Consider the following 12,651-nt stretch of genomic DNA (forward strand, 5'->3'; position numbering starts at 1 on the left):
TTTGTTTCTAACGTGCGTCTTAGTTGTAATTTCCATTACCTAATTCGTAGGTGTTGAAATCGCCATGTGAAATCACGAATGCTTTTTGGCAGCATGTCTGTGGCGAATCCAATGCAAATTAGCATTGAGCTAGCACATTTTTGAAATGTGGAGTCTTACCATACTAATCAATTTATTCTTGCTCTGTTGGCATGGACAATTGTAACATTACCTCGAGGCGGTCCCGCTGAGTTCTGGTATGCAACCGATGTCAAGTCACATGCGACAAAGGCATGGAAATATTTGGTCTTATATGAACCGGTAGTACTGACGGACTTTGGAGGGTTTCTTATTCAAGTATCGAATTTGATGACCAATCCCAGCTGACTATTGGGCACTTTGCCTTCATTAGCCGGGATTTGAACACCGGTGTTGCTGAGCATAAATGGACCACTGAATCACAGAAGCCAAAGAATATGTCTAAATGTTTTATGGTTGTATTAATAGCTCATTGTGGTTTAAGTCGTCTGCCAATTAAAGGCCAGACAGAACCATTGTGTTCCTCATCACCCGCCCACATCCCAATCTGCGATTTCTTGCTGTGTCGCTCGTAAAATCCCTTTTGCAATCAGTTAGGATCAATGTCCGCCTTTTTAAAAGGAGAAGTGAACAGGAAGTGTTGTTTTAGAGAAACATATAAAGCAGACCTGGGCAAGTTAAGGCCCGGGAGCCACATGCGGCTCGTTAAGCTTTTGTAATCTGGCCCGCCGGAAATTCCTCATATACATTTTTTTACATATTTAAGATGGAAAGTGTAGCTGCCATTATGATGTGCACTCATCTTTTCTAATGACCGTAAGTTTTCAACTATACTAAGTATTTCAATGCTTGGAGTCTGCACTTTTGCATGATGTATTAGTTATTATGGTCATCTAATTAGTTACTATGGTAATCTAAGTAGTTATTATGGTAATGTAAGTCACAGCAGCTGAGACGAGGCACCAAGCAGTGTGGGTGGGGAGCGTTTCCACAGAGTTTTTCCATAGCCTGAAATGTGGGCGTCAGGGACAGATGTGGAAGAATATTTTTTCAACAAAGTCCTAATGTTTAGTGATGTATCAGATATATCAGATTGTAGGTGGGTTTGTTGCGTTTTTGTTGGGTTTCGCTTGATTGTAAAAAAGTGGATGTAGAGGGTAGGTGACGTTCATATGTTGTCAGTATTCAATTTTTTATCCTTCATAGTTAATATTGTAAATCACACATTCTTTATTTCATTCTGGGTGTCTCATTCAGTAAAAAAATGTAAATTTACATTACGTTTTTTAACACAGTCTGTCATAACATTTTTAGCATTCAATCAGATATTATTGTGAGGTTTTGTATTAGTGTTCCTAAATATAGATATACCGGCCCTCGGACACATTTTCTTCTCTAAATGTGGCCCCTTGAGTTGAAATAACTGCCCAGGTCTCGTATAAAGGCAAATCAGGACCGCATTAGTCAAGAGCAAGCCTGGGCAATTATTTTGACTCGGGGGCCACATTTAGAGAAAACAATGTGTCTGGGGGCCGGTACATCTATTTTTAGGAACACTAATACAAAACCTCACAATAATGTCTGATTGAATGCTAAAAACGTTATGCAAGACCGCATTAAAAGTAATGGAATTTTGCATTTTTCTATGAACGATAAAACATTGAATATCGACAAAATATGAATGTCATACCCCATTTCGATGGACACATTTTACAATCCAGTGAAACGCAACAAAAATGCAAGAAACAGTGAAATATGAACGTGAAGGGTACACAATAAACCCACTTACAATCTGATGTATCTGATATTTGCTGAATTCCCCCCAGGGATCCAGAAAGTACTTTCTATTCTCTTCTATACATCACTAAGGTTTAGAACTTTCTTGTGAAAATCTCCTTCTGCGTCTGTGGAAATGCATCCCGCCCACACTGCTTGTGCCTCGCCTTTGCTGCTGTGACGTAAAATAACATAGTAACTAATTAGATTACCGAAGTAACTAATTAGATGACCATAGTTACTGGTAAATAATGCAAAAGTGCAGATTCCAACCATTGAAATACTTTGCATAGTTGAAGACTTATGGCCATTAAAAAACATGAGTGCACATCATAATGGCAGCTACACTTTCCATCTTAAACATCTAAATAAATTATTCAGGAATGTCCGGCGGGCCAGATTGAAAAGCTCACCCAGGCCTTAATTTGCGTGGATCTGTTTAAGAGTATGGTGGTTTCCAAGTGTGGCCGAAGTCCAAGACTGCTCTTCACACTGATCAATTAAGCTTTAATGGACGCAATTGTCACCTCTCTCTTTCTTTAAGACTTGTTTGCTCCGTTAAAGTGCTAGCTTTAAAATGAAAGAGACATTGTCGCAATAGGTCCGTGTGGAGGGCCTGACAGGGAACATCCAGTTCGACCAACACGGCAAGAGGGTCAACTACTCCGTCAACATAATGGAGCTAAAGAACAACGGACCCGTTAAGGTAAAGCTTCCTGCCGCAGGGCTGTGGAGATGAACAACTTGGGTTCTGTTCTGGCGGCGCTCATTAATTATTCATCCCGACAGATTGGCTACTGGAACGAAGTTGACAAAATGGCTGTCACCAAGTCCGACGTCTTGGGCAACGACTCGTCGGTGATGGAAAACAAAACCGTTATTGTGACAACCATCTTGGTGAGTACGGAGGAAAACGTGGCGAGGCTTTGATTGATGATGGCTGCTTTAATTGGCTCGCTGGTGGTTGTTGTTTGACTCCCCCGACACCAGGTAACAATAGGACGAAATTAAATGGTGCTTTTTCATCACTGATCGGGATTCTTGCACCAAATTAAACAACACAATTACAGTTCTTGATTTGCTAAACATAATCGAAGTTTCTGTGGACAATCGGTCACAAACCAAAACAAATAACCACTTTAATTTAAAGCCAACATAAATTTGAGAACAGTTGTTCATTGTTCTTTGACTAATTGCACTAAATCAAGCCTTTTCTTACATTCAACATTACAAAATAATAATAAAACTATGTACTACGATTCAAGCTGATATCATATCGGATTAATACCAGCACCAGTATCAAAACCTTGCATCGGGACACCTCTCGTGTTGTCCATTTGTCGCTTCTTCAGTTTGCTCAAATATTCTGGTTTGTTAGAAATTCATCATATCAATATTTTGTGTGCCCTCCAGGAAGCTCCTTATGTCATGCTGAAAAAGAACTCCAACATTTTGGTGGACAATGACCGCTACGAGGGCTACTGCGTCGACCTGGCCGCCGAGATCGCCAAACACTGCGGCTTCAAATATCAGCTGAAAATAGTCAGCGACGGAAAGTACGGAGCCAGAGATGCTGAGACCAAAATCTGGAACGGGATGGTTGGCGAGTTAGTGTATGGGGTGAGTTAGTAGTGAAGTGAATTCATGAACTCATATGATGTTCTACCTCTGGTGAATGTTTATATTTACCTTGGAGAAAGCAAACCACCAAGTTTAATTAAATAGTGGTATTTCAGTTTGAATACATAAATAGATAAGGCCCTTAGTTTGATATTCGCAGGTGGATTGGATCACTTCTCCAATTCCGAAGTCCCAATTAGAGGACTTCGGAATGCGAAAGTGATAACCATATCCTGGAGAAGAGACTACCTGTCTAGCTCAACGCCAACATTTGAGTTATGATTTAAAGCATTTGTTTTTTGGACACTTACACATGAACATCTTCTTTTATGGTCAGGGTGTGCTCTTCTAACTTAGCACACACACCCAGAGACAGAAAGGGGGAATATCAAAACTGATAGTTTGGCTTCTCCGGTTAGGAGTCCTTAATTTGTTAGACAAGCCTCCTCTCTTCCTGTTTTTAAATCTCTCTTAAAAACATACTTTTATTCCATGGCTTTTAACACTGAGTGATATCCATCCTGCAATGGCGCCCCAGTATACACCTGCTGTGAACCTGTTTTTATGTTTTATTTATTTTATTTTATTTTATTGTATTTATTTATTTATTTTTTATCATTTTCTGTTGTGTTGTGTTGTACAGCACTTTGGCTACCCCTGTGGTAAATTTGAAATGTGCTTTATAAATAAAGTTGATTTGATTTGATTTGACCCAGGTTCCTCCGGGTACTGCAGACCTGTATAATGATGCCCGTGTTATGCCCAGTAGCATGGGACAGTTCTGTTTTCTGCACCCCTGGGTTGGTGTTTGTCAGTTATTATAGGTGCTTATTGCTTTCACCTGCCTCCGGTTAGGGTTCGGGATGCTCACCTGTTGCCGAGCGCTAATCAGAGAGCAATTTAGTCCTGCCTTTTCCGGTCAGTTAGTTTGACCTCCTAGTTTGCTTCACGCAACAGGTAACGACGGTTATTTTTTGATTCCTCCTTACATGCTAGCTTCCATGCTAGGCTCTATAGTTTTTTATTTCTATTTCATATGCTAGCTTCCGCGCTAAGCTATTTTTTGTATGCTAGCTCCCACGCTAGTACCCTTAGCTTTGAGCGCGCTTTTGTTAGTTCCCGCCTGCTTGATTGGTAAAAAAATAATTTCCTACTCGCACACTGTGTCCAAAGTCCGTCTGCATCTTGGGAGAACAACCCTACGCATCTTCATGCGCCCGGATCGTTACAGTTCGCTGGTAAAAAACAACTGTTTGTTCTCTCACGGCTCTTTTGAACCAGCCGCACTGCCCCGTTGCCCTCCTGCCTGGGAGTTGTTGAAAAGACCAGAAATACACTTCAGTAGCAAATGTAAAGTTCTGCGAGCTCCAGGTGGAACCAGTCCTAAGTCCAACCGTTTGTCTTCCAGAAAGCAGACATTGCAGTGGCTCCTCTGACCATCACTCTTGTACGAGAGGAGGTGATCGACTTCTCCAAGCCCTTCATGTCTCTGGGAATCTCCATCATGATCAAAAAGCCCCAGAAGTCCAAACCTGGCGTCTTCTCCTTCCTGGACCCGCTGGCCTACGAGATTTGGATGTGTATTGTGTTCGCCTACATCGGCGTCAGCGTGGTGCTCTTCCTGGTCAGCCGCTTCAGCCCGTACGAGTGGCACACCGAGGAGTACGAGGACGGGCAGATCCAGACCAACGAGTCGACCAACGAGTTTGGTATATTCAACAGCCTGTGGTTCTCCTTGGGGGCCTTCATGAGACAAGGCTGCGACATCTCACCAAGGTGCGTTGGAAGTACTAGCTGTATCAAACTGTACCCGAGACCCGCGAGCTCTGCAAACAAGAAGCTATAAAAGTTTGATGGCACCCAGGCCGCTGGTAGCGATGCCGGTTCTAAATCTCATCGATTCATGTCAGCACATAAAACGAAAAATACTTTGAGGAAATATTAGCTCAAGATTGATTCTTCTAATGGAGCCTTAAGTTTTATTTTTCCGAGGGCATAACCGTAGTCTTTTGAGTAATGCAAAAACAACTTAAGGTCGCCATTCAGGAATCAAACCTCTCTTTGACTCTCTGAATGTCTTATGTGCAGCAACAAGATGATATTCCCAATTAAATCAACATGAGCAGTTTACCAGCGCCACCGTGCTGCCCTGTCACCAATACTAGTATCTGCAAAATGCCTGTGTTTCCAAGCAACGTGAGCGATACATTGTGACTTGAAAGTATTTGTACAACCTTTCACTGGACAACTCACAGCAACATGTTCCTTCAAGTGAGCTATTAAAATGAGCCTTAAAGGCTCGTTCCATCACACTTCAACACACAGCGTGGTTCTTTTTGACGCACAGACCCAACCCATCAATGTCTGAAACCTCTTGCCACAAAAACACAAGACGACATGTTATCGGCCAAAGGTAAACCAGGCTGATGCTTTGACACAAACCCCTAAACAATTACGGTATGATGTCAATTTAAATGTGTGATCTGCAAAATCTTCAACTTAGACAGAATAATACCATACAAAGTTTTCAAGCAAGAAACCCTAATAAATATCCAGTAACAAGCGTGTCTGCATCATTCAACTTGCTTGACTTTATGAAATATTGCTATCACGAGGTGTCGCAAAACAAAAACTAATTACCAATCCACTTCTGTTTGGAGAAAGCATAAGTCCATTCCAGGCGGTTCAAGATAGACAAATTTGCATTTCATTTTCCTTTGTCGGGTGGCGGAGCTCTCCTTTAGAGATAGGGCGAAGAAGTGAAGTGAATTATATTTATATAGCATTTTTCTCTAGTGACTCAAAGCGCTTTTACATACTGAGACCCAATATCTAAGTTACATTTTAAACCAGTGTGGGTGGGACTGGGAGCCAAGGACACAACGGCAGTGACTAGGATGGCGGAAGCGGGAATCGAACCTGGAACCCTCAAGTTGCTGGCATAGCCACTCCACCAATCGAGCTAGAGAAGCTCTGTCATTCAGGAGAAGCCTAAGGTAAGAGGTGGTTTGGGTATCTGGTCAGAAGGCCAATCCCCCGGAAGCCTGGGGAGGTGTTTAGGGTGTGTCCGACCGGTAGGAGACCAGGGGGAGACCGGTAGGAGACCGGTAGGAGACCAGGGGGGGACCGGTAGGAAACCACTGGGAGACCGGTAGGAGACCACGGGGAGACCGGTCGGAGACCACAGGGAGACCGGTCATAGACCACGGGGAGACCGGTCGGAGACCACGGGGAGACCGGTAGGAGATCACGGGGAAACCGGTAGGAGACCACGGGGAGACTGGTAGGAGACCACAGGGAGACCGGTGGGAGACCACGGGGAAACCGGTAGGAGACCACGGGGAAACCGGTAGGAGACCACGGGGAGACTGGTAGGAGACCACAGGGAGACCGGTAGGAGACCACAGGGAGACCAGTAGGAGACCACAGGGAGACCAGTAGGAGACCTTTGGGAAACCGGTAGGAGACCACGGGGAGACCGGTAGGAGACCACGGGGAGACTGGTAGGAGACCACAGGGAGACCGGTAGGAGACCACAGGGAGACCAGTAGGAGACCACAGGGAGACCAGTAGGAGACCTTTGGGAAACCGGTAGGAGACCACGGGGAGACCGGTAGGAGACCACGAGGAGACCGGTAGGAGACCACGGGGAAACCGGTAGGAGACCACGGGGAGACTGGTAGGAGACCACAGGGAGACCGGTAGGAGACCACAGGGAGACCAGTAGGAGACCACAGGGAGACCAGTAGGAGACCTTTGGGAAACCGGTAGGAGACCGGTAGGAGACCACGAGGAGACCGGTAGGAGACCACGGGGAAGACCAAGGACATCTTGGAGAGACTATCCAATCCACTCTTTTTATATAGCACATTTGAAAAAAAATAATAATAAAGTTTCACAAAGCGCTGCAGAGGAGTTAAAACAGACATTTAGAAGCAGAATATTGTATAAAACACATGACTGTAAGGGGAAAACATGCTTAAAAAAAAAAGAAAATAGACTAAAACCACACAACTCCCACGCTGGTTTGAAAGCCATAAAGTAAAAATAGGTTTTAAGACGTGATTTAAAAGTCATTAAAGTGGGAACTGTCCCAATAGCAGAAGGGATATTGTTTCAAAGTTATGGAGCCACAGCAGAAAATGTTTGTTTATATGTTTTTTTTTTTGGTACCACAAGAAAAAACTGATCAGCTTACCTCGGAGACCTTGTGGGGGTGTACATTTTTTAAAGTAGAGGTCAAAAGTTTGGACACCTTCTCCTCATTCAATGAGTTTGCTTTATTTTCATGACTATTTACATTGTAGAATGTCACATCCAAACTTGCTACTTTAACTTTACGTAATGGTTTGTTCACTCAAGCGTGTTTGTGACTGCCTGTGTTTGGCTTGCAGGTCTTTGTCCGGTCGAATTGTTGGCGGCGTGTGGTGGTTCTTCACGCTCATCATCATCTCCTCCTACACGGCCAACCTGGCTGCGTTCCTCACTGTGGAGAGGATGGTTTCTCCCATTGAGAGCGCCGAGGACCTGGCCAAACAGACCGAGATTGCCTACGGCACTCTAGACTCCGGCTCCACCAAAGAGTTCTTTAGGGTAGGCCCCCGACTGCATTCCGGGACCCCAGATCCTGCCCCAAAACCTCAACATGTGTCCTTTCTCCCCCTTGTGCGCAGCGTTCTAAAATTGCCCTGTTTGACAAAATGTGGACGTATATGCGGAGTGCAGAGCCCTCTGTGTTTGTGAAAACCACAGCCGAGGGGGTTCTGAGGGTCCGCAAGTCCAAGGGGAAGTACGCCTACTTGTTGGAGTCCACCATGAACGAGTACATTGAGCAGCGGAAGCCTTGCGACACCATGAAGGTGGGAGGCAACCTGGACTCCAAAGGCTACGGGATCGCCACGCCGAAAGGATCCTCATTAAGGTGGGTGGAATAGTATAACAATGTGTCCAATGTTGTTATAGTATCCCACCTACCCTGATGTAGCTTTGCTTATGTGTCTCTGGTTTGTATTAGGAGATAAGGTAATGCCCTCCCCACCCTCCAATCCCATTGCAATTTATTGTAAGTCCATAAATTGCAAAAAAAATATAGAATTTTTTTTTTGTAATTATTTTTTCTAAATTTCTGGCTATTTTTGAAGCCTGATACTGAATCTTCCCAGGTTGTATTTCACCTGGATTAGCAAAAATCCAAATTTACCTCACCATCAATTGGATCTATGTTTTGGCTTAGAGCTTGTCTGACTGTCCGTCAAAGTTTGTCCTTTTCTGTGTCCCTTCCCTTTTTAACCATGCTTTGTTTATTTTTAACACTTTCTTAAGGGTGCAGCTTGCAGCGGGCTACAAAATACTCTTTTTTTTTTTTTTTTTTAACGGCTAGCATATGTTACCGATAGTAGTTTAAAAAAAATAAAAATAAAATAAATAAAATAAAAACATACCGTATTTTTCGGAATATAAGTCGCTCCTGACGAAAATTCATAATAAAGAAGGAAAAAAACATATATAAGTCGCATTTTTGGGGGGAAATTATTTGATAAAAAACAACACCAAGAATAGACATTTGAAAGGCAATTTAAAATAAATAAATAGTGAAGAACAGGCTGAATAAGTGTAGGTTATATGAGGCATAAATAAGCAACTGCTATGTTAACCTAACATATTATGGTAAGAGTCATTCAAATAATTATAACATATAGAACATGCTATACCTTTACCAAACTATCTCTCACTCCTAATCCATAAATCCCATGAAATCTTATACGTCTAGTCTCTTACGTGAATGAGATAAATAATATTATTTGATATTTTACGGTAATGTGTTAATAATTTCACACATAAGTCGCTCCTGAGTATAAGTCGCACTCCCGGCCAAACTATGAAAAAAACTGCGACTTATAGTCCGAAAAATACGGTATAAGGAATAAATGACTATACAGTTGTCCCTCGTCACATTGCACCTTAAATATTCCAGTTTCACCACAATTTGACTGGGATCAAAATTATTGTTGTTGCTGTTTACATGACTGTAGTGAACCCAAACTCAATTCGAATGAATCATACAACATAAAAAAGAATTAAGGGACCGCACCAAGATAAACCTTGCCCTGTTCCAAAGTCTCGCTACCTCCGAAAAGTAAGTACTGTATTTTCCCGACTGTACGGCACACTGAAAATCCTGTTTTCTTTCTCAAAACTCGATGATGCGTCTTATAAGTCGGTGCGCCTAATGTAAGGAATAATTTGGGTTGACCTTACCCACCTCGAATCTATTTTATTTGGTACACGGTGTAATGATAAGTGTGACCAGTAGATGGCAGTCAAACTTAAGAGATACGTGTAGACTGCACTATGATGGCAATAGGCAAGGCAAAGACAGGCAACTTTAGTTATATAGCACATTTACAAAAATGTTAAAATTTAACCAATGTGCTTTACAGGTTAAAAAGCATAGAGCAAAAAAGAAAAAAAAAGAACATAAACAATGATGAGCTAAACAAAATAGTGCAAAAGCAATACGGTAAAAGGAGTCGATTAAAAAGTAATAAAATAAAAAAATATAACTCAGGTAAACATGTTATATGTTCCATTGAAAATATAGAACATTGCACATAGCACTCAACAATCTATCAATATGTTTTAGTATGACTTTGGTAAGCTATGAGGATTTTAACTTGAAATATTTGTACAACCTTTCACTGGACAACTCACAATAACATGCAACATGTTCCTTCCAGTGAGCTATTAAAATGAGCCTTAAAGGCTCCCTATATGTTAAGTAGCTGCTCGCAACAAGTTCCAGCACACTTAAGCGTGGTTGATTTTAATGCCGTTTCTCATGAAGCACAGATTCGATGTCTGAAACCTCTTGCCACAAGACAACATGTTGTTAGCTGGAAGTTAACCAGGATAATGCTTTAACACAAACCCCTTCAACAATTAAGGTATGCTTTAAATTTAAACGTACAATATGCAAAATCTTTCATTTAGAAATAATATTAACATAGAAAGTGTAACGCATATTCAGTAACAAGTGTGTCCGCATCATTGAACTTGCTTGGTCATGAGCTTGACTTAGTGAAATGTTGTTATCATAAGGTGTCCCAAAAAAAACTAATAACCAATCCACTTTTTTTTTGAGAAAACATAAGTCCATTTCAGCTGTTAGATAAATATACATATATATTTTTGGTTCATTTATTTTCCTTTGCCTTACCAATCCCTGCTGTGAGATGTAACATGATGTTGGTGGTGCACATAATGCTGATAAAAAATTAAAAAAAACATTTACATAGAGTCCCGATAAGAGTACTGATGAATACCAGTATAAATAAGGGTTATGGATATTGGTTTTGGTAAAAACAATAAAATCAGTTAGTATGTTTATTGTGTTTTGATGCAAATGTGGCGCCATAGATTAAATTAGATTGATGTCAGGCGGCGACTAGACATTTGTCGGCGGATGCCATCTTGCTTCGTAACAACTTTATGGATTAAATCATTTCTCAAATGTTTCACTTTTTTGAGTGGATTACTGGATAGCTAGGTGGGGGCTTGATGGTATACCCCGCCTACCGCCCGAATGCAGCTGAGATAGGCTCCAGCGCAGCCTGCCACCCCAGTATAAAAAATTAAAAAAAACGATTTTAAAGCAAGTAATCCATCAAAGTGTGCAATGTAAAAGTAGCAACAGATTTCATAGTGAAATTGTGGAATGTATTGTGGTTTATACAGCATTTTTCTCCTATTGAAAAAAAATGACTTTTTTTAACTGTAAAAAAAACAGTACCGCTTTGGCATTTACAGTAATACACACAGTAATCTACAGTTGTTGATTTGCATTAAAAAAATAAAAATATATTTGAAAAATAATTGGCAGTTCAGGTGCGGAATTTTTACTGTAAAATTGCTGTTTTTTTACTTACAGTTAAATTTATTTTATTTATTTTTTTTACCATAAAACAGCAGTACTGTTTTTACAAACACTACATTTTGAAGTGAAGTTATTGCAACTTACCATATTTTTTTCACATATTAGCTTTAAAGAAATCTACTTGTAAAATGCATAAAAAATGGTGTGATAATAGTATTGACCATTAGAAGCGGCTCTCTGGGGCCAAACATACCTGCCATGTGGCCCTCAGTGAAAACCACTTTGACACCTCTGCTATAGACCGACCCAATTAAGAAATGGTAGCAAAAAAAAAAAATCCCTGTACTCGGTATGCATCCCTATTTATAATTAGCGATCACTATTTTGCGAAAATTGAATGAACGGCAATAAACGATGGACGACTCCATTAGTCAGGGTCAGGGGTCAAACTTGGTAACTGTTCACGTGCGCATTCACAAAAGCATCTTTCAGAATGTAAGGATGCAACGGTCGCCATATTGCTGAGTAGAATCCAAGACTTTTCCCAAGGTGATCATGGTGGAAGCATGTTAGCCACCTGCCCTCTCCAAACTGCACCTTTAACCTCGATGACTGCCATGGATAAGATGATGATGTGCTAGCATTTAGGATGTCTCTTTTACTTGATGAAATGCTCAAACCCTTCCAGTGCGCTCCTTTTGTTTAAAACTCTTAACGGACATTTCCTTTGTGGAAACAATTGGGTGTGACGAGAAACAAAAAAAAGAACTTTTCTTTCACCACATTGCGGCACTGTTTGGGTTTCCATGTGTGCTTAATGCCAGGATGTGATGAGAACTGATGTTTAGATGACTTAGTGCTAGGTTAAACAAAACCAAAAAAAAGGGCTAATTGAGTGTTTTCATGACAAAATGTTGCATGCATTTTCCACAATGAGGTCTAACCATTCTCCCCATTACTGCTGTCTCTCTTTTAGTGGAGTCACTTGCCAGACACTGTTTAATTTATGTTTTGGATGTGAGTACGTTGCAGTAGCCACTTGTAGCCACTAGTAGCCCATATAGCGCTCTGTCCTCCCGTTGTGCTACAGCTAAGCTCTGCCACCTAGTTACTGCTACAATTTTGTCATTGACCTCCACAGGTGTATTGGTAAACATACAGGGCCTGATCTACTCAAGGTTGGCACGTACTAAAACACGTGCAAATTTGATAGCACCCGCAAAGCTGATCTAGGTCTGAGAAGTGAGCGGAACGAGGAACGCAATCTGTTAATATCCCAAATGTACGCTGATCATCGAATCGCCCACGATACGGGAGGGAAAGATGCACATGCAGCGCACGCCATGTGATTTATCAACACTCAT

At 41.5% G+C, this 12,651-nt stretch overlaps 1 protein-coding gene across 2 annotated transcripts in view; it reads left to right on the top strand.

Moving 5' to 3' along the window:
• gria2b (glutamate receptor, ionotropic, AMPA 2b) overlaps positions 1-12,651 on the top strand; it is a 94,949-nt gene that overhangs the window by 65,203 nt on the left and 17,095 nt on the right. For both annotated transcript variants that reach the window (XR_009805043.1, XM_061892166.1), the window contains exons 9-14: positions 2,396-2,500; positions 2,584-2,691; positions 3,208-3,414; positions 4,823-5,190; positions 7,809-8,007; positions 8,088-8,335. Coding sequence is in view for 1 of the 2 variants with exons in the window: in XM_061892166.1 (XP_061748150.1) it covers positions 2,396-2,500; positions 2,584-2,691; positions 3,208-3,414; positions 4,823-5,190; positions 7,809-8,007; positions 8,088-8,335 (1,235 nt within the window). In the remaining variant the exon portion in view is untranslated. The remainder of the gene's footprint in view (positions 1-2,395; positions 2,501-2,583; positions 2,692-3,207; positions 3,415-4,822; positions 5,191-7,808; positions 8,008-8,087; positions 8,336-12,651) is intronic.

The sequence above is a fragment of the Nerophis ophidion genome, linkage group LG29 (assembly GCF_033978795.1).
Source record: "Nerophis ophidion isolate RoL-2023_Sa linkage group LG29, RoL_Noph_v1.0, whole genome shotgun sequence".
NCBI lineage: Eukaryota > Metazoa > Chordata > Actinopteri > Syngnathiformes > Syngnathidae > Nerophis > Nerophis ophidion.